The 20,068-nt window shown below is 46.1% G+C and overlaps 2 protein-coding genes across 6 annotated transcripts in view; both read left to right on the forward strand.

Annotated features, from left to right (window-relative positions):
- Positions 1-20,068, forward strand: part of SF1 (splicing factor 1) — a 147,104-nt gene that overhangs the window by 124,904 nt on the left and 2,132 nt on the right. The gene's annotated exons all lie outside the window — the stretch shown is intronic.
- Positions 3,712-20,066, forward strand: LOC144781565 (uncharacterized). The gene is made up of 2 exons (XM_078660476.1): positions 3,712-8,019; positions 16,505-20,066. The coding sequence occupies exon 1, from the start codon at positions 4,858-4,860 to the stop codon at positions 6,064-6,066; it is 1,209 nt and encodes a 402-aa protein (XP_078516602.1). The 5' UTR covers positions 3,712-4,857; the 3' UTR covers positions 6,067-8,019; positions 16,505-20,066.

Raw genomic sequence — 20,068 nt, forward strand, 5'->3', positions numbered from 1 at the left:
CAGTAAGACCAGAAGCGGGGGAGCTGGGACGACAGGATCCGGCTGTCCCTTCACGCTCAACAGTCCTTGAGATGGTGGTGCTCAGCAGAGAACCTCCTCAAAGGGGTTCCATTCCACAAGGACATTCCCATTCAGACTATCGTCACGGATGCTTCTCTCCTCGGCTGGGGAGCGCATTCAGGCCATCTACAGATCCAGGGAACGTGGTCCCTGGCGGAATCCACGTATCACATCAATTTCCTGGAACTCCGAGCTGTTCACTTGGCACTGAAGACCTTTCATCCGTCCTTCCAGACCAACTCCTTGGTTGTACAGACGGACAATACGACCACAATGTATTACCTCAACAAGCAGGGGAGCTCGAGATCGCGCACACTGTCACAAGAAGCGCAGGTGATCTGGCACTGGCTGCTAGCCAGAGGACTGACGATATCAGCTACCCATCTGCCAGGTGTGCAGAATGCTCAGGCGGACGCACTCAGCAGGCTGGTGTAAGAAAACCGCGAGTGGGTTCTAAACGACGAAGTGCTAGGCGACATCTTTGACAGATGGGGCACTCAGGACGTAGATCTGTTCGCCACCGCCGAAAACAGAAAATGCCAAAACCTTGTCTCCAGGTATTACCAACCGGGGACTCTGGGGAACACGCTATGGATCAGCTAGTCTAACAGCTTTCTGTACGATTTTGCACCCATTCTCCTGATTCCGGTGGTACTCATCAAGCTGTCTCAGTCCAGAGCACGGATGACCCTCATTGCTCTGGAGTGGCCCCAGCAGTGGTGGTTCACGGACCTGCTTCACCGGTCTCTCCTACCCCACATGCTGCTGTGTTGGCCGGACCTTCTCACGGTGCACCCCAACCTCTCATCGTTGAGTTTGGCGGAATGGCTCCTGAGATAGTGCAATATGGACACCTGAATCTTCCTGACGATTGAATGACTATACTTAAGGAGGCTAAGAGACCTTCCACTAGGACTTCCTATGCCTACAAGTGGAAGAGGTTCTGCATCTGGTGCACTTCCAAGAAGTATGATCCGACAACCTGCAAGGAAGATGTCATTCTTCCATACCTTTTGCATTTGGCTCAGTCTGACCTTAATTTTCATTCTATTAAGGTTCACCTCGCAGCATTGACTGCGTATAGGAAATCCCCTTCACAGACGTCTTTCTTCCAGATCCCTGTGATTAAAGATTTTTGGAAGGATTGAAGAAAGTGTTTCCTCCTGTTCGGCGTCCTTCGCCATCATGGGAGCTGAATGTGGTGCTGTCCAGGTTGATGAAGGAGCCTTTTGAACCTATCCATAAGGCTTCTCTGCAGCACTTGTCATGGAAGGCGGCCTTCCTTGTGGCCATTACATCTGCCCGCAGGGTGAGTGAAATTCAGGCATTGTGTTGCCAAGAACCTTATACTGTATTTCATGCTGCTAAGGTTGTGATGTGTACTCTTTACCTACGTTTTTCCAAAATCCTGCCACTCCAGCGGAAAGGTCTCTTCATTTCCTGAATGTCAGAAGGGTGTTGAAATTCTACTTGGATAAGACCAAGGACATTCGTAGGTCAGATCAATTGTTTGTCAATTATGGGTCGGTCAGGACTGGTCTTGCCACCTCGAAACAGTCCATTTCTAGATGGATTGTGTCCTGTATCCAGTTATGTTATCAGAAGGCTAACAAGACCTTGGGGGGTAAGCCTAAGGCTCATTCTACCAGAGGCAAAGCAGCTACAACAGCTTTGCTTCGTAATGTTCCCATTGCAGAGATCTGCAGGGCTGCCACTTGAAAGTCGGTCCATACCTTTGCTAAGCATTACTGTCTGGACTCTGATGCCAGAGCAGATGCTCAGGTTGGGCAGGCTTCATTGAGAAATTTGTTTGCACAATAGAGGTGGTGTCTGTTTTTTCTCCACCGCCGGGTTGGTTGTTTGGGATGGGCTTGCCATTCTATTCACTAATTATGACTATACACAGAGATCCCCTAATACAGAAGGAGTAGTTTACCTGTAACTCCAGTTTTGCAGCGTGAATCTTTCTGGATTCACTATGCTGTGCATTATTCCGCGGTCTTGTGGTTGGGTCCGGATTCGTAGTCTTTTCTGTTTTTTTTTGTTTTTTCGTAGCCCAGGTGGGCGTCCCCGTCACACCCCCTTGGGTGTATTTCCGGTGACGTCGGCATGCTTCCTGCGGAAGCTCCCACTCTTGGGCGCCATCTTCAGATTCTTTCTTTCCACGGTCGGGTCTGGATCGTTCCCGTTTGGGCTCCAGACATTTTTGGAGAAAGAAGAAAGAAAATACAGAAAAGACGAGGAGAAGTCATCTGAAGACTCCAGGGGACTTCATCGACGAACAGTCAGCAAGGAGAAAGCGTTTTTCATCGAGATCCTCGACGACCGTCGACGAACACGCGACCAGGGAGGCCCTGGACGCTCGATGATGGACAACACGCCGTTCAAGTTCTGCCGTAACTGCCACCACAAGTACGCGCAGAAGGACCAGCACCCGGTATGCAACCTTTGCCTACCGGTGAACCACGAAAGCGGAGACTGCAACGCCTGTTCCGCCTTCGCCCCGAAGACCCTTCGTGTGAGAGAGAGAGGCAGAGGGTAGCACACGCCACCCTGCAGGGGAAGGCCCCGACTCCGTCCCTCTACGAGCTGGGGATGTCCTCCGAGGAAGAAGACAACGCTGCCGCCAAAGACTACAGCTACACGGTCGTAGAGACCGATTACACGAAGACTTCTGACAAGGTAGGAGACTCTTCGGCCCCCAAGAACCCAAGAGACTGAGTCTAGAAAAATCGAGGGCAAGACCCCGAAAGCGCCGACGCCAAAAAAGGCGGCGTCCGCGACTACTCCCAGGCCCAGCGGATCCTCCGAGAAGGAGTCCCCGGCGCCGAGAGCTGCTGATCAGCAGAAAACGTCGAAAATCGTCCCCGAAAAGGATCGATCGACGCCGAGGGAGAAAGACCCAAAACCGACGACGACGACCAGAGACCCAAAATCCGGTTCGACGTCGACGTCGAAAACTTCGACACCGAAAGGCACGGCGCCGAGCCATCTGCCGAAAAGACCGGCTGACCCATCCGACGCGGAACACGCGGCCGAGATGGAGAAGAAGAGAAGGCGCCTCGAGGCCGAAATGGAGAACATCATGCAGCGGAAGAAACATTTTGATGCAAAGATGAAAGCCTTCACGATCCCTCACAAGACCAAGCCACCGGTGGTGGAGGCGGTCGAGGAGGAAGAAGAGATCGCCGAAGTCGCCGAGTAACAAGACCAGGACGTCGAGGTGGTCGACGACCAGGAGGAGTACGAGAATCCCTACGATAGTTACAACTATGGGGAGGAAGAGGAAAGCAGGACGGACACAGAGTCGGCACCCTCTGACCTACAGGTGGTAGATTACATAGATGTCGACACCGACAGCCCGGAGGAGGTGGTCGACACTTACCCCTCGAGGCCCTCGCCGCCGGACGACATCGGGGCCTACAACTCGGTGATACAATCTGCCGCAGCAGCTTTCAAGCTCAAGCTCGACGAAGAGAAGCAGAAAGCAGACTTCCTTCTAGAGACATTGCTCCCAACACAAACGAGGAGCCAGTTCCTTCCAATGCTCGAAAGCGTCTTGGCTCAGGGGAAGGAAGCATTCAGGGAACCCGCAACATGCAAGGCAGTAACTCCCAGAACTGAGAAGAAGTACAAACATTCCACAAAGGACACAGCCTACATTCAGGGCACTTTCTCCGCAGACTCCATTATCACGGCCACAGCAAGGAGGAGGGCTAACGTACCCACTACCTCGGGTCCGCCACCGGATAAGGAGAGCAAAAGGATGGATCTGGTGGGCAAAAGGATCGAACGGAATGCCGCAACCCACTGGCGCATGGCTAATTCCAACGCCCTGATAAACAGGCACATGTACCAGATCATGGAAGGGCTGGGGCAGTTGGTGAAGGACCTGCCCCAGGATGCCAGGCAGAAGGCCGACAAGCTGGTTGAAGAAGGAAAAAACGCGGCAAATTCTTGCCTTAAGACAGCCCTGGATGGGGCAGACACCGCCAGCAGGCTCATGATGATGGGTGTCACGGAAAGGAGGCACGCCTGGCTCAGGATCTCAGGTTTCAAACCGGAGGTGCAACACAGCATCCTGAACACACCGTTCAACGGCAACACGCTTTTCGGAACAACAGTTGATGAAACGCTCAGTCAACTGAAAAAAGATAACGAAACCGCAAGATCCATGGGAGCATTGCAGTTCAGAGGGAACAAGAGGGGCCCCCCGTCACGGAGGCCCGGCGGGAGAGGCGGAAACCAGCCAGGTACATCACACCAGGCTTTCCAGCAAACGCACCAGGCAGACTCGCAGGCTCAGCATGGTCAGCAGAAGCAGTCCTGGCAGTACCAACAAGGAGGCCAGTCCTTTCGAGGGAGAAATGGACGGGGACAAAATAGAAGAGGGGAGCAGCAGCCCGCCTCTAAGTGACTTAAAAAAAACTACGTGTGCCCGCCCACAGAAAAGATCCCAAGGGGCAGCACGTACAGAGGGGTCAGGACAAAATAGACACCTACGACCACATAACACCAGTGGGAGGAAGATTAAGATTTTACCTCCAGAAATGGAGAGAAATCACATCAGACAAATGGATCCTCAACATTATCCAATTCGGATACTGCATAGAGTTGGAGGGGAGGCCAACAAGCAGAAAACCAAAAAGAAAAACACTAGCAAGCAAGCAGCTGCAGTGTCTTCAGGAGGAGGCAAAGGAACTCCTGCGGAAGCAGGCCATAGAACGGGTACCCTTCAAGGAAAGAAACACAGGAATATACTCAACGTACTTCCTGGTACCAAAGGTAGACGAGACAATGAGACCCATTCTGGACTTACGGTTCCTGAACAAATTCATAAGAACGCAAAATTTCAAAATGACCTCCCTGCAAGAGGTGCTCCCACAATTGCAGACCGGGGACTTCATGGTCACAATAGACCTCAAAGACGCCTACCTGCACATCCCAATGAACAGAAAGCACAAACACATGCTCAGGTTCACCATTGGAGAAAGCCACTACCAGTTCACGACACTGGCCTTCGGACTAAAATCAGCACCAAGAGTTTTCACAAAGTGCCTCGCAGCAGTCGCAGCGCACCTACGAAGGCAAGGAATACACGTATACCCTTACCTGGACGACTGGCTGGTGAAAGCAAACTCATACCAGAAATGCAAGCAGCACGCACATACAGTGACGAGCACGCTCATAAGCCTGGGGTTCTCAATCCATTGGAAGAAATCATCAATGGAACCGGAACAAGTCAAGATCTTCCTGGGAGCACAGATCAACACCTTACAGGGCAAGGTGTTCCCCAGCGAGAAGAGGGCGAGGGCGCTGGTGAAGGAAACTCGCCTCTACCGGAAGGGACAAGCTCGGACAGTGAGGACTTGCGAGCAAGATCATGGGCATGATGGCATCGTGCATCCACCTGGTACCAAATGTACGACTCCACATGAGACCCATTCAAGAATGGCTACAGGAGCAATGGTCACAAGCTACAGGCGGTTGGGAGGATCTAGTGGTTGTAACGCACGCAGTGCAGAAGGAGATGGCATGGTGGACCATGAAGAACATAACAAGGGGAAAGCCTCTAACGCCCCCAACGCCAACAGTGACCATCACCACAGACGCATCCCTGAAGGGATGGGGTGCTCACATGGAGGAGCTCAAGGTGAGGGGACTGTGGACGCCAACAGATGCGGCAAAGCACATCAATTACCTAGAATTGAAGACCATCTTCCTTGCACTGAAAGCCTTTCAAACAAGACTGTACAGACACAAGGTGTTGATACAAACAGACAACACCACTGCGATGTTCTACATCAACAAGCAGGGGGGCACACAGTCAGCCCCGCTTTCAACGCTGGCGCAGGAGATATGGAGATGGGCCATCCCTCTCAAGATAGACCTGCTAGCCATACACCTACCAGGGAAGGACAACATACAAGCCGATTGGCTCAGCAGGCAGACATCTGCATCCCACGAGTGGGAGCTCAATGCTCAGGAGACAAGGTGCCTGTTTGACAGATGGGGGACACCATCGGTGGACCTGTTTGCCACACGCCAGAATGCAAAATGCCAAAACTTCGCATCCAGGCAGCCCGAGGAGCGGTCACTGGGGAATGCCCTATGGATAGATTGGTCAAGGACATTTGCTTACGCCTTTCCCCCGATACCACTGATGCACAGAGTGCTGAGCAAGTGCAGAGCGAGCAACATGACACTGATACTGGTCGCACCACAGTGGGCGAGGCAGACATGGTACTCGCAGATCATGGAGATGACACAGTGTGCACCCCACAGATTCAGCAGGAGGAAAGACCTACTCTCCATGCAGAACGGAGAGGTACTACATCCAGAGCCAGAGAGCATGAGCCTAGTAGCGTGGCTCCTGAGGACAGAGTTCGCACATTTGAGACTGTCAGAAAGCACCCTGAGGGTCCTTCGGGAGGCACGAAGGCCCAGCACTCGGAAGTGCTACGTTGCGAAATGGAAAAGATTCACAATATGGTGCAGACAAGAAAGACTTCACAATAAAATGAAGAGGGACTCCACAGTGCTAAGGTACCTGGCGCACTTGCTGGAGAAGAACCTTAGCTCATCCTCTTTAAGAGTTCACTTAGCAGCGATAGTCGCCTACACAAGGGGAGAAACGTGCAGGAGTTTCTTCACATCACAGGTGGTGAAGAGATTCCTAGAAGGAGCGAAAAGGATCGCGCCACCCAAGCGGGTGCCGCCACCTGCATGGAACTTGAACACAGTCCTAATGGAACTCATGAAAGAGCCCTTTGAACCACTTCACAAGGCCTCCCTAAAGATGCTAACTATGAAAACAGCCTTCCTGGTTGCAATAACGTCCTTACGCAGAGTAAGCGAGCTTCAAGCGCTGACGCTACAAGAACCCTACATACAAATACACAATGATAGTTGTAATGAGGACTGACCCACACTTCATGCCGAAGGTGGTATCCAAATTTCACATGAACCAGTCTATACAGATACCGAGTTTTTTCCAAAAACCAACAACTAGCGCAGAGCAAGCTCTGCACACCCTGGACGCCAGAAGGGCAGTCATGCACTACATTGAAAGGACGAAGGGACACAGGAAAACAAAACAGTTCTTTGTGTCATTCGCAAACAGCTTCATGGGGAAAGCAGTAACCAAAAGACCATTGCACGATGGATCGCACAGACAATTCAACTCTGCCACAAGCGTGCAGGACAAGATCTGGCAGAGAGGACACTTGCCCACTCCACTAGGAAGAAGGGCGCTACAATAGCCTTCCTGGCTAACACACCCATAGAGGACATATGCCTGGCGGCAACATGGGCTTCGGTGCACACGTTCACGAAGCACTACTGTGTGGATATACAAATGAACGAGGAAGCTCAAGTTGGACAGAAGGTGCTACAGCACATATTCAACACCCAACGCTCATCTTCCACCCAGCCGCCACAGAGATGAGAAACCGCTACAAAATCTATGCACAGCATAGTGAATCCAGAAAGATTCACGCTGCAAAACGAATAGTTTTCTTACCTGTCGGTGTAGTTTTGCAGCTTGAAGATCTTTCTGGATTCACTAGCGAACCCACCCACCTCCGCCAGATAGATGAGGCTGGAGAGAGAAGAGGTGGTTAACAAAAAAAGAAAGGACTTTTAAAAGTACAAAGCGGTAAAATATCAACTAAATAGAACATTGCCATTACTTCGGAAACAAAAGAAACACGGAAAAAAAGAACCAGAAGATGGCGCCCAAGAGTGGGAGCTTCCGCAGGAAGCATGCCGACGTCACCGGAAATACACCCAAGGGGGTGTGACGCCGACGCCCACCTGGGCTACGAAAAAAAAACAAAAAAACAAAGAAAAGACTACGAATCCGGACCCAACCACAAGACCGCGGAATAATGCACAGCATAGTGAATCCAGAAAGATCTTCAAGCTGCAAAACTACACCGACAGGTAAGAAAACTATTCGTTCTGTAGTAGGGGTATTTCTGTTATAGTCATAAGCGCCCGCCCTCCTCCCCGGTGGAGAAAATGGTACTGTAATGTATGCTACAGGCCTTGCTTTATACACCTTCAAAAAGAACTGAAAGTAAAAGGACTTTGGCTGTGCATCCTGGGATACCGAGAGTCTCTGGAGAGTTCCTTAAAGGCACGGTATCCCTTTTCCAGACACATAATGGCAGCCTATGGGGGCTTGTCTGTCCAACCCTTCCTCTTTATCATTTCAAGGATTTTGGTGAAGGGGAATTTTCTCTGAGGGAAACTTGGTAAAAATGTGTAAAATCTGACATTTGCTATCCTTTTCACTGTTTAGATGAAGTGGTGGCCTTTGTAGCCTTGGAAGTGTTAGGCTGCATTACTTGTCTTGATTTTCTCTTAAGTGTCTATGCAGGACTGCAAAGAAGACCGCTTAAGAGATTATTTTTGATTGCTCCGGGGTCCACGCACATGGGCGGGACTATTCACTAGATTATGACTATAACAGAGATACCCCTACTACAGAACTGGAGTTACAGGTAAGAAACTACTCCTTCTTGCTGTCCATCCAGACAGAGTAGTCCTCTGTAGTAGGCCATCTTTGCTGCCCAAAGTGGTTACTTCCTTCCACATGTCAGACCATCCCATTGCCCACCTTCTCCTCACCTCCAGACCCTTCCAAAGAGGAAGAGCGACTCCACCTTCTAGACCCAAAGCGTGCGCTGTCTTTCTACATTGACCGTACAAGATACTTTCGGGTAGACAATCAACCTTTCTCAGTGCCCACTTAACCCACAAAGAGTTGGGCAGTGCACAAACGTACCATCTCTTGATGGGTTGTACTATGCATTGAGATCCGCTATTCTTTGGCCATCAAGGAACCTCCAGTGGGACTGCACGCCCACTCTACCAGGGGGACAGCAGCCACTACTGCTTTGGGGCGTGGCGTTCCTTACTTGACATCTGTCAGCCACGTGGGCATCCTTGCACACGTTCACCATGCATTACTGCTGGCTTCACTGCGAGTGACAGCCTTTTTCTCCTTCACAAGGAACATATCGGCACACAAAGTAGTTTTGTTCAGTGCCAGAACTACTGTGGCAATGTGTTTTTTCTTTTACCAATGTTTGATATAATGGTGAGGGCCCAGCAGCTCCCACACCAATAAGGCTTTACAAAAACCATGCCAAAATGTCATGCACTGGTAAAACCAAATCCTTGTTTAATTCGCTTTTAAACTTTAATTCTCTTTTAATAGTTATGAAATTTGTTCAATTTATCCAGTATTGGGGTATCTTTCATAGATTCACATGCCTGAATCATTCCCCGTTGCCGAGGCGGGAGTCCCACGGTAAAATCAAAAAAGCAGTGCCATAAGTAAATAACAGTAGTAGGCTAAAAGAAAGCCCAAGGCCTAAATCTTAGTAGCCTATCTACATCATTATAATAAAAAGAACCAAAAGTCAGGCCCAACCAATCGGCTACTAGCACCCTCTCAGCAAAGGCAGTTCTCAGATTTTCGCCGCACGTTGTGTGAAAAGGGAGTCTCTCTGAGTGCCTACTCAGTTCTTTACTTCATTTCTTCAGGATGTCTGATAAGAAGGCTCTTTTTAGTCCCTGCTAGACCTGCGAGAAGAAAAGGGTCCATGTGGATGACCAGCATAAAGACTGCATTTACTGTCTTTATCCAAAGCATGTTGCTAAGGATTGTAGAATTTGCCGTACTTTCCCTACCAAGACTCTTAGGGATAGAGAGGCAAGACTACTTTTATGGCTTGAATCTTCCTCGGCTGAGGATGACAAGGCCTCAACTTCAAGTAAAAGGGCTAGATCACATGACAGCTTGTCTAGTGAGGGTAGAAAACATCACAAGGCTTCCCATGGTGTTTCTGGCCATTCTCAGAGGTCATCTAAGCTTTCCTCTGGGTCAACGCTGTCTTTGCCCTGTAAGGATGCCAAGAGACCATCGACATCAAAAAACGTGAGTAAAACCCAGGTTAAAACTCATGTCGACTCAATCATCGACGGTTTCTGTGACTTCTGCTGCCCCCTCGTCGACTGCTACTGTCTCAATGGCCATTCCTTCACCTATTGTATCCAGCAAGATTGGTCACGTTTAAGAAACCTGTTCTTAAAGACTCGTCGACGAAGAGTTCATTGACTAAATCCCCGTCGACGACCGTGTCGACGTAGAGCTCATCGACGAAGGTACTGTTATCTTTAAAGTCTCTCATCTCGTCTGCCGCGTCGACCAATCTTGTCAACTGTCCCGTCGACGACTACATCAGTGAAGACCCCGTTGATGACAAGTTCGTCGACAATGGCCCCGTCGACGACGAATAACTCGTATGACGATTTTGCCTGTCACTCAGCCATCAGCAGTGGTACTTTCGCCTTCACACTCAACGCCCATATCATCTGCACCTTTTCAATTGAAAACTCAATGGCAGGATTACAGTAAGATATCTCACCTCTTGGAAACTTATGTTGACAATGAGGATTATGACGATGAAGACGACGGACCATTTGGCATAGCTCGACATCCCTTGGAGCTTAACATAAGGTGTCAAGAATAGGATGATGAAGAATACCAGGAACACTATTTTCACTTATTGTTCAAAAAAGCCTTAAAGATGCTCCTCAAGAATGCAATAGAGAAGGTTCTATCATCTCAAAGGGTAACTCGTTTCTATTCTCGTTTCTTCCTCATCGAGAAGAAGTCAGGGGAATGGCACCTGATCCTTGACCTCTGCAGGCTCAACAAAGTTTTCAAAAAACAAAGTTTTCGGATGGTCACACTTTACGAGGTCTTAAACTGTCTAAAGGAATGGGATTTTATGGCTTCTCTGGATCTGGAAGATGTGTACTTTCACATCACTATACATCCCAAGCATCGCAAATATCTTCGCTTCACAGTGGCTGGTGCCCACTATCAGTTCAAGGTGCTCCAGTTCAGACTGAAATCGGCACCTAGAATCTCCACAAAGTGATAAGCACCAGTGAGCGCGACATGGAGATCTCAAATACAGGTGTTGCCTTATCTCGACGATTGGCTGCTCGAAGGTCCTTCTGGAGCAAGCAACCAAAGATGCTACAACATGTCTACAGCTCTTCTCGTCACTAGGAATCACTCTCAATGAGAACAAATCACAGTTGCGTCCTCCAAGTTATTCCTTTTCTCGGGGCAATGATGGACACAATACAGTGCAAAGCATTCTTGTCACAAGACCGCAAGTTACGTCTTCACAAATCGGCAATCTCAAAAAAGGTCTGTTTTTGTCCGGGTGTTTGCTTCTCTTCTAGGGATGTGTTAATCTGCGATAAACCTCATACCCTTGGCATGGCTCAGAATGAGAACTCTTCAGGAGGAATTACATCTTCAATGGCAACAAGCCGTGGGATCGTTTGACGATTCCATCAGGGGCACGTCACGCATGAAAGATTCTCTACATTGGTTGTCTCAGACAGCGAATTTGGCTCCAGGCCTCACTTTCCTATCAACCACTCCAGACTTCGTTTTAACAACTGATGCTTCCATGGAGGGATGGGGAGGTCATCTGCCAGATTTGCAGATTCAAGGAAAATGGTCCCAAGAACACCGGAAATAGCATATCAAGAAGTTGGAGCCCAGCGCCATCTTTCTTTCTCTGCAAGCATTCCTCCCAAGGATTGCGGGTTCCTCAGTGCTGGTCCGTACCGACCAGACGACCAGCATGTATTATTACATCAACAAACAAGGAGGAACAAAATCGCAGACCCTTTCACAAGAAGCCCAGGAATTGTTGGGAGTGAGTCATATTCCACAACATAACCCTGAGGGCAGAACACGTCAAGGGTCTCCACAATACTCTGGCCGACACGCTGAGCAGGTCTATCGGGCTGTCACGAGTGGGAGCTGGAGCAGAAGCAGGTGGACAGTCTTCCAAACTTGATGCAAACCAGCACTAGATTTATTCCCAACGAGGAAGAACAAGAAATGCCAATATTATGCCAGGAGGTTCCCTCAACAGGGATCAAGAGGGAATGCCCTGTCCATGCGATGGTCCGGGATTTGTGCATACGCTTTTCCCCTAATACCATTGATCCCGAAAGTGCTCAGCAAGATGAAGATGGAGGGCTGCCGTCTCATTCTGATTGCACCCCGTTGGCCAAGACAGTATTGGTTCCAGGAGCTACTTCTACTATCTCAGGACAAACCTATCGGCCTGACTCCGACTCTCACAGTGTTGTCAAGGGACAGGGGTCAAGTGGTTCATCTGGATCCACAGTCGCTACACTTGCACGCATGGCTCCTGATTTCTTAGAATTCAAGGACGGTAACATCTCTCAGGTGCGAAGCGAATCCACCCTGTTCAAGCTCCTGCGGGACAAATTCTTCCTTGCTTGCTGTCCCTGACCAAATCTGGGCTTGCTTTTTCATCGGTCAAGGTTCATCTTGCTGCTCTCTCCAGATTCAGAAAGGGTACCAAACTACCTTCTCTCTGTACATCTTTGCTTGTTAAGCAATTTATGAAAGGACTTTTCAGAGCCTTCCCTCCAGTGCGTGCACCCCCTCCAGAGTGGGAACTCAATACCGTTCTGGCGCAATTAATGAGACAACCTTTTGAGCATATCCACAAAGCTGATCTCAAATTCCTCTTGTGGAAGGTTGCCATTGTTCTGGCTCTTACTTCTGCACGAAGGGTCAGTGAAATTCAAGCTTTCACTATTACAGAACCCTTTTTCACTTCACTGAAGATATGACCAGGCCAATAAACCTTTTACAGAGAAAGGTCAAAGCTCATTCTACTAGGACTGTGGCAGCTTCTACAGCATTGTTTGCTGGAGTGACTCTGGAGAACATCTGTCGTGCCGCGACATGGAAAAATGTGCACACGTTCACAAAGCATTCATGTCTGCAATCGGCACAACAGGATGATGCAGCTGTTGGACAAGCGGTTCTACGCCATCTTTCATTAAGGTCAGATTTAAGTGTTTTCCCCTTTTATACACTACTATGTTTCATGTGACCTATTTTATATGTTTATTTGAATATTTGCATATTCCTCTGTTAATATCTTGCCTTATTTCGGTAATGTTTGTTATTATGCATTTGATTTCTTAAAGGCTTAGTTATGTTGCTGACCTTTCTACCATTATGGATGCATTTTGGGAGTTTATGAACACTTGTCTCCCACCATCCGCAAACGACACTGCTTGGGCTTACTGTTTGCTATTCTGATTCAGGCATGTGAATCTATGAAAGATACCCCAATACTGGATAAGAAAACCAGGAACTTAGCTGTAACTACAGTTATCCAGTATTGGTATCTTTCTTAGATTCACATGCACCCACCCTCCTCCCCGGCGAGACAGTTTTTTATGATTTGGGATGCTTACTTCCCACTTGTGCTAAGGAAATCTGAGGAAAACTGCCTCTGCTGAGAAGGTTCTAGCGGGTGCTGGTAGCTGATTGGTTGGACCTGACTTTTGGTTCTTTTCATTATAATGATGTAGATACGCTACTAAGATTTAGGCCTTAGGCTTTCTTTTAGCCTACTACTGTTATTTACTTATGGCACTGCTTTTGTATTTTACTGTGGGACTCCCACCTCGGCGACAGAGAATGATTCAGGCATATGAATATATGAAAGATAACAATACTGGATAACTGTAGTTACAGGTATGTAACTTGTTTTCTTACTGTACATGGCTATATTTTGTAATGTTTATTGATGTTTTTATTGCCCAAATTCAGTGATGTGTATTTTATTTTTTGCTTTTATGGTCTATAAAGATCGAAATAAAGCTTGGAAATGGAATGGTAACACCACAAAGCTGACCACCAATTTGAGACTTATAGATTTGCAAATGCTGGTTTATTTTTATTTCCTCTTATTGAAACTGGTTACACTTATTTTCCATCATGAATATTTTTGGGGAATACTAGCATACATACACATTTTGCTAAATGATGCTGCAAAGAAATGGTACCTAAACTTTTAAAGTACTTTCACTAAATGTTTATTTTTTCATTCTTACTTTTTGTGAACATTTTATTTTGAATGCAAGGAATCATCCCTCTTGCTTTCAAGCTCCGGCAAATATTTGCATCTCATTAGAGCATTATACCTGGCCTCATATTGCTAAACTTTTTTGTACTGGAACCGGTCTGTAGTGCATTCTGAGCTAACAGCATTTATTTAGAGCTCTCATCCTAATAAGGCTTTGCATTAATAAACCATAAATACAAGTCTGAACAGCATTAGCACATGGATATAAATATTACCTTAACTGTAGGCAATGCCCTTTCCTGATCCATAAAGTGTTACTGTAAACTGACAGCGAAAGGGTTTGTGCTGTATGGGTTGGGCCTACTTGTCCCAAGGACAAAATGCACATGGAAACTTGTTGCCCTTGACCCCAAATAATGTCCTGGATGTTGGGCTATAGGAATTCAACATCCCTGCACCTTTCAATTGCCTATTGTGTATTTGAGTGTTGCAATGTTACTAATGACATGAAACCTTTGCACCAACTGCAGTAATAAGCGCAAAAGACAAAATACTGTAATACTATCACAGTGTGCCTCATTACACTGCATAATTTACCTTTACTACTTGCACAATTTATTTCGCATGGCTGCATCATTTGGCTCTCTCCTGTGTCTGTTTCTTTGACTGTGCTTCTTATCAATACTTTGGTGTTGGAAGCGTTGTCACTGTTTTTCTTTTTAACGATGTAGAGGGAATTGGAAATTGACAAAACAGTTTTTACATTATTGCAGTCAACACTACCTGATGCACTGCTGGTAATCCTGTACGGGCATGGCCTCAAATGAATTGGTTACTTTTACTACACTGAATATTAGTATTTTGGGATGATTTTCATTGAACTTGAATAGCTTTTAATGCAGAACATGTTTGAAGCCCATTATCCAGACAGTCTAAAGTTTATCTTATAGTCCCAATCATACTGGAACAATGCAAGCCTTCCTATCCAAATTTAAGGTTTGCTGGGTATCTGATCAATTTTAGCAAAACTATTGTTTAGATAGGCTCCACAGCAGTTACTGGAGAGGGCCAAGATTCTCTGCTGAACCCATGTAGTTGGCTGACATATTGATACTTTCTGTATTTTCTATTCTTTTAGTTTTGCAGTGAGCATCTTTTCTGGGATCACATGCTGAGCAGTACTCCGCCATCTAGTGGTTGAGTCTGTAACTCTCCTCTTGCATAGTAGTTTTCCTTTACATTGATCACCATTTAGTGGCTGGTCCAGCCTCTCCTAACATCAGCCGCCCTCCACGATAGTCTCCATGTGTGGTCTCCATAGTCTTTTTCTTTTTTTTTATCCCGCCGTTTGGTCTGGATGCTTCAGTGTAGCTCTACAATCACCGAAAGGAAGAGGGAAGAAAGATTCATCAAATAAACCCGAAAATCTTACTAGAGACAATGAATGTGCGGAAAGGTGCCCCCCTGCTCCGTGTAATGGAGAACACACCTTTCCAGAGGGACAACAATCGAGTGTACAATCTCTGCCTACCGAGGGACCGCAAGACCAATATCTGCAAGGCCTGCACAGAATTCAAACCATAAAAAGTGAGGGCACAAGAAAAGCAAAGTCAGCCAGGCAAGGGCAGAAGCAAACTGTCACCGAGAGACCTTCAGACTATCTAGCACAGAATAGGACCACCCTCCAAAAAAGTGGAAGGAGAGAGCTCTGACACTGAGGAAGATCATCCAGCAGGAGCATAAGAAAGTCAAAAGAGAAGCCCACCTGGGTACCGCTGAAAAAGATGGGAACCCCCAATGACGACAGAGCTGCAAGAACTCTAGTGTGAAGGAGGTCCCAGAGTCACAGGACCTGTTCCAGTGGGTCTAGGATTCTTAAGGCTTCGATGGACAATAACAAGTCCTTGATTCTGATTCACCTGCGCCAGGTGTGGACACAGATCCTTCATATCATTCGCCCCCATATGACATCACAAACGTTCTTCAAAACACCCAGCATACGTTCGGGGCAATGCATTAGCGGACTCTTATAGTAGCCATTGCCAGGAAAAGCAACTAATGTCTACCACCACCAGACCACCCCTGGATAAGGAAAGTAAAAAGATGGAAATGGTGGAGAGAATGCATGCCCTGCTTACAGATATGTCTATTAACACTGTGAGCATCTGGCAGACAAACACCAGAAGAGGGCAAGATCCCTCGCAGAGGAATGGAAAAGCATAGCGAACACATGCCTAAAATCAGCAGTCAATATAGCAAAAAGACAACTTGTGGCAGGGATAACCCTAAGACAGCATGCTTGGCTGGAAATCTCGCCGTTCAAAAAGGAGGTTCACGCCAACATTATCAGCACTCCTTTAAATGGGAACACATGTTTCGTAGTGCAATAGATACACACTTCAACAACTCCAAAAAGGAAAATGAACTAGCCAAGTCAATGTAGGGCAGCAGAGTAGTCAACCCACTTAGTAGACTGAGAGGAGGTTTTCAAACTACTGCACCACACAAGCCTCCCAACACGCATGTCAGGCACCAGCACCGCAGTGGCAATTTCAGGTGCCACACTGACCGCGCTTTCGTATGGTGGTAAGAGGCAACGGTCCAGCATCAAGAAGTGCAGCAGAAGCACCAAACAAGAGACTCTCTAGCAGAAGTCCTACCCAACACTTGTGGAGGTAACCTTTCTCAAGGAGTGAGGAAGGTCGTCAACTAACTTGGAAAAACACCCACCAAATAGGGGCCCAAGCATACAGCCCACACAAGAAGAGAAAACCAATGTTCATCAGGAATTTTGCCAGTAATCTTGCCATACATCCTGTCAAGATTAGCTGTCCCTGTCAGTCCTTTCAGCGGCAGGCCCCAGTTACATTGCTGCGATAACCGAAAGATGCCATTCATTCATTCATTTAAAACCGCAAGTGGTGAATAGTCCGGATTCTAATGGCTTGCAAGCTAGTATTGTAAAGTTTAGTTTGAGGAGTTGGTTTTAGAAGAATATATACTGTGCATGCCTGTTCCGTTGGTCAGCACTTAAGTGGTATATGGGCACCAAGAGTCTTCTATCATTCACATATGTTACAAAGTCAATGCTTGCTCAAAATACATCATTGAGGTACTTTTGTGATTGAAGGCAAAAATCCTCAAATAGAGAGAGCATAAGTATTTCATATCTACAACTGGTTTAATGTGATTGAATTTCTGAAACATTTATTGCTCCTGATGGAAGAATAGCATTGGAGAGCCATTGAAAAGTCTGAACAAAAACTAATGGTTGCTCAGAACTATTCTTTCAGGCTATTTTGTTAAACGTCCATAAATATCACTTCATATCATCAATTAGTTGGAGACATCAGTGGACTGTAATTGATAGGGTCCAGAAGCAGTGCTCTACTGTGTAGTAGAGGTATATGTAGATATGTGGCCTATAGAAGCTGGGAAACCGGTTTTGAGTCTCAGCAGGGACGCTCAACATCCTGTGATTCTGGGCAAATAACTCTGCCTGTGCCTAACAAAATGAATGTGTCCGTCTGTAACGCAACTGTAAAGCGCTCTGAAACCTTCAGGTCAAGTTCGCGATATGTAAAACGCCCCCCTCAAATGTGTGCGCTCCTGGAAGAAAGCAGATGGCAAACATCGCTTACTGGAGTTCTGGAAGCTTGAACACTCATGAAAGCATGCTGAAGTTTTCTTGCAGCGTAAAAATAACCCTTCTAATTCAGGCAGCTTCTTTTGCACCTTGGTTCTAGTGGATGTCTATGTCCATCAAAATCCCTGCAATTGGCTGAGAAGTCGGATGACTCCAATTTTCTTCTAAAAATCCATGTTCTCAGTGGCAGCCTACCCAAGAAGACCGTTTTGTTAATCTCAAAACTTAGACAACTCAGTGCTGCAAGCCCCATACGGTTATACATCTCAGTTTTCTAGGATGCCATTTAACACATGTAGGGCACAACTGAAACATTCCTGAAACAGCATAATTGTCATTTTGACATGCAACCTTCTAGTTCTGAACATTATTGTAGTTTGACAAAACGTTCTTTGGCTAATGAGACCATGTGTTCAATACCTCTTTGGCATTGACTGGCAGAAAAGACTATAAAAATGGAGGTTTACATTTTCTTTCCACCTTGTGGCAAATACAATTCCCCATCCATGTTTAGGACCTTAACACTTGATACATGTGGGATGTCAGGAGAATGCTTGATAGAATAAGAAAATATGTCATCAGGACAACACTTAGCTTATTTTGGTCTTAAGCTAAAACAGACTTTATCAAGAAAAGGTGGCAACATTGATAAATGATCAAATCAAAATGCCTATTGTAGAGAACTGTCAGAGTTCACTACAGTAAATGTATGGAAGGGCTGCTGCCTTCTGTGCTTACACATTCTTTGTAAATGTGAAACTATCCACATATTTTCAGCAGGCACTGCTGCTTGGAAATGGCTGTTAGAGCGGACAGGTATAGGGTATATTGAACACTGTTCTTTTGAAGCCTCCCCGTCCCGAGGTCCCATCAAGTTAAGTTTTCAAAGTGCGAATCAATGAAAGGGTCTAGGCTAGTGAACAATTATACAACTAGAACTTTAGTTGAGCGGCATTTAACTGTTTATTGGTGTTGCATGCAACCAGCCTTCCTCCCTGATGGGTCAAAGGAATTTTGGCATGTTCTAAAAGGCCTCTGTCATAGAACTGAAAGCCCATCCACACTTAAGTTGAAAAAGAAGATCATTTTAATGGGCAGTAATATTGAGTGCTTCCTAAATGGTTTTGTGCACTAAAGATTCTTAGTCTGAAGGGGGGTTATTTGAAGCAAATAAACCTGTCCTATACCAACGCTAATTATAAGAGGTTACAGGTAACTACCCTTTTTTTTTTTTTTAAGGGTGGGTGCCATCCTAGTTTTAAATTACGGGGGTTCCATTTGCGTTGTAGGTGATCACAGCAAAGCTCTGTCCCTGTGAATAAACATTTGAAAATAAAGTGAAAGTTTGCTAATTGTTTTTTGTTAATATTTTTATTTACTAGCGATTGACGTTATCTTCAGCGACAAATTTGAAAAGTCATATACACACACATACATTTTTATTTTTTATTCAGGGTGCCCATAATGAATTAAGATTGTATTTCATTAACTTGCTTTTCTGGTCTGCATAATTTATTTCCATTGGTGTGTACAATCTTATGTTTAAAGTGCTTAAGCTTTCATATTTCTAACTTGGTAGCTGACTAGCTCTTGAAAGCATGAATGGGCTCCTGAAAGTTGTGTACGAAAAATGTAACGATCTGTCAGCTCTGTAGTGTTGATGACATCTTACGCTTTTGTGTTCTGTAAATAAGGTAGTGTATGCAATAAGAGCTTTAGGCTCATTGAGTGACTTAAAAAGTGTATGGTTTTGCTCCAAGGTAACTAGTTTTCTGCTATTTCTGTCATTGTCTTAAGGGTAGGTTAGTTAACGTTTTTTGACTAGTAGCATTCTCAGTCCGCAAAGGTCAATGATGTGATATAAGCAAAGCCAAGCACTAGAATTTGGCTTTCCTATTGGCCATAAAGTCTTTTCAAGAGTCAAAGCATTCTTTGCTGTAATTAGAACTGCATTGCAAATGACTGTTACCAGGTCATCTGTTTAGTTCATGTTTTACAACCTACTAGTGTATTGGAGCAGGTTTGAGTTGGTGTAAAATCGTTTTTACACTTTCAGAGCAAAAAGAAGAAATTCTTGTAAATCTGTATTTTGCTTAGAACTCTTAAATGAGGTATGTTTCAACTTGATACTTAAGACACACTTTCTGTAGATGATCGTACATCACTCCCAGTCTTGCTCACCCTGGTCTCTGCTTTATATAGTAGCTCTTTATACTATAGCAGTGAGATATATATATATATTTTTTGCTGGGTAGATTGCCGTTAGAATCCCTGAATATAAAGCCCCGATTATAACCTACTTTATTGGTTTCCAGTTATTTTGAAGAAATTAAATGTTGTGCTGCTTTGCTTGTCTTGGGGAAATGGTTGGGTGTATAAAGAACACAGTTTCACTGCATTT

This window comes from Lissotriton helveticus, chromosome 9 (genome assembly GCF_964261635.1).
Source record: "Lissotriton helveticus chromosome 9, aLisHel1.1, whole genome shotgun sequence".
Classification (NCBI taxonomy): domain Eukaryota; kingdom Metazoa; phylum Chordata; class Amphibia; order Caudata; family Salamandridae; genus Lissotriton; species Lissotriton helveticus.

What these genes read in the sequence shown, in the direction of transcription:
- LOC144781565 (XM_078660476.1), top strand. Translation starts at nt 4,858, where the DNA reads ATGAGACCCATTCTGGACTTACGGTTCCTGAACAAATTCATAAGAACG.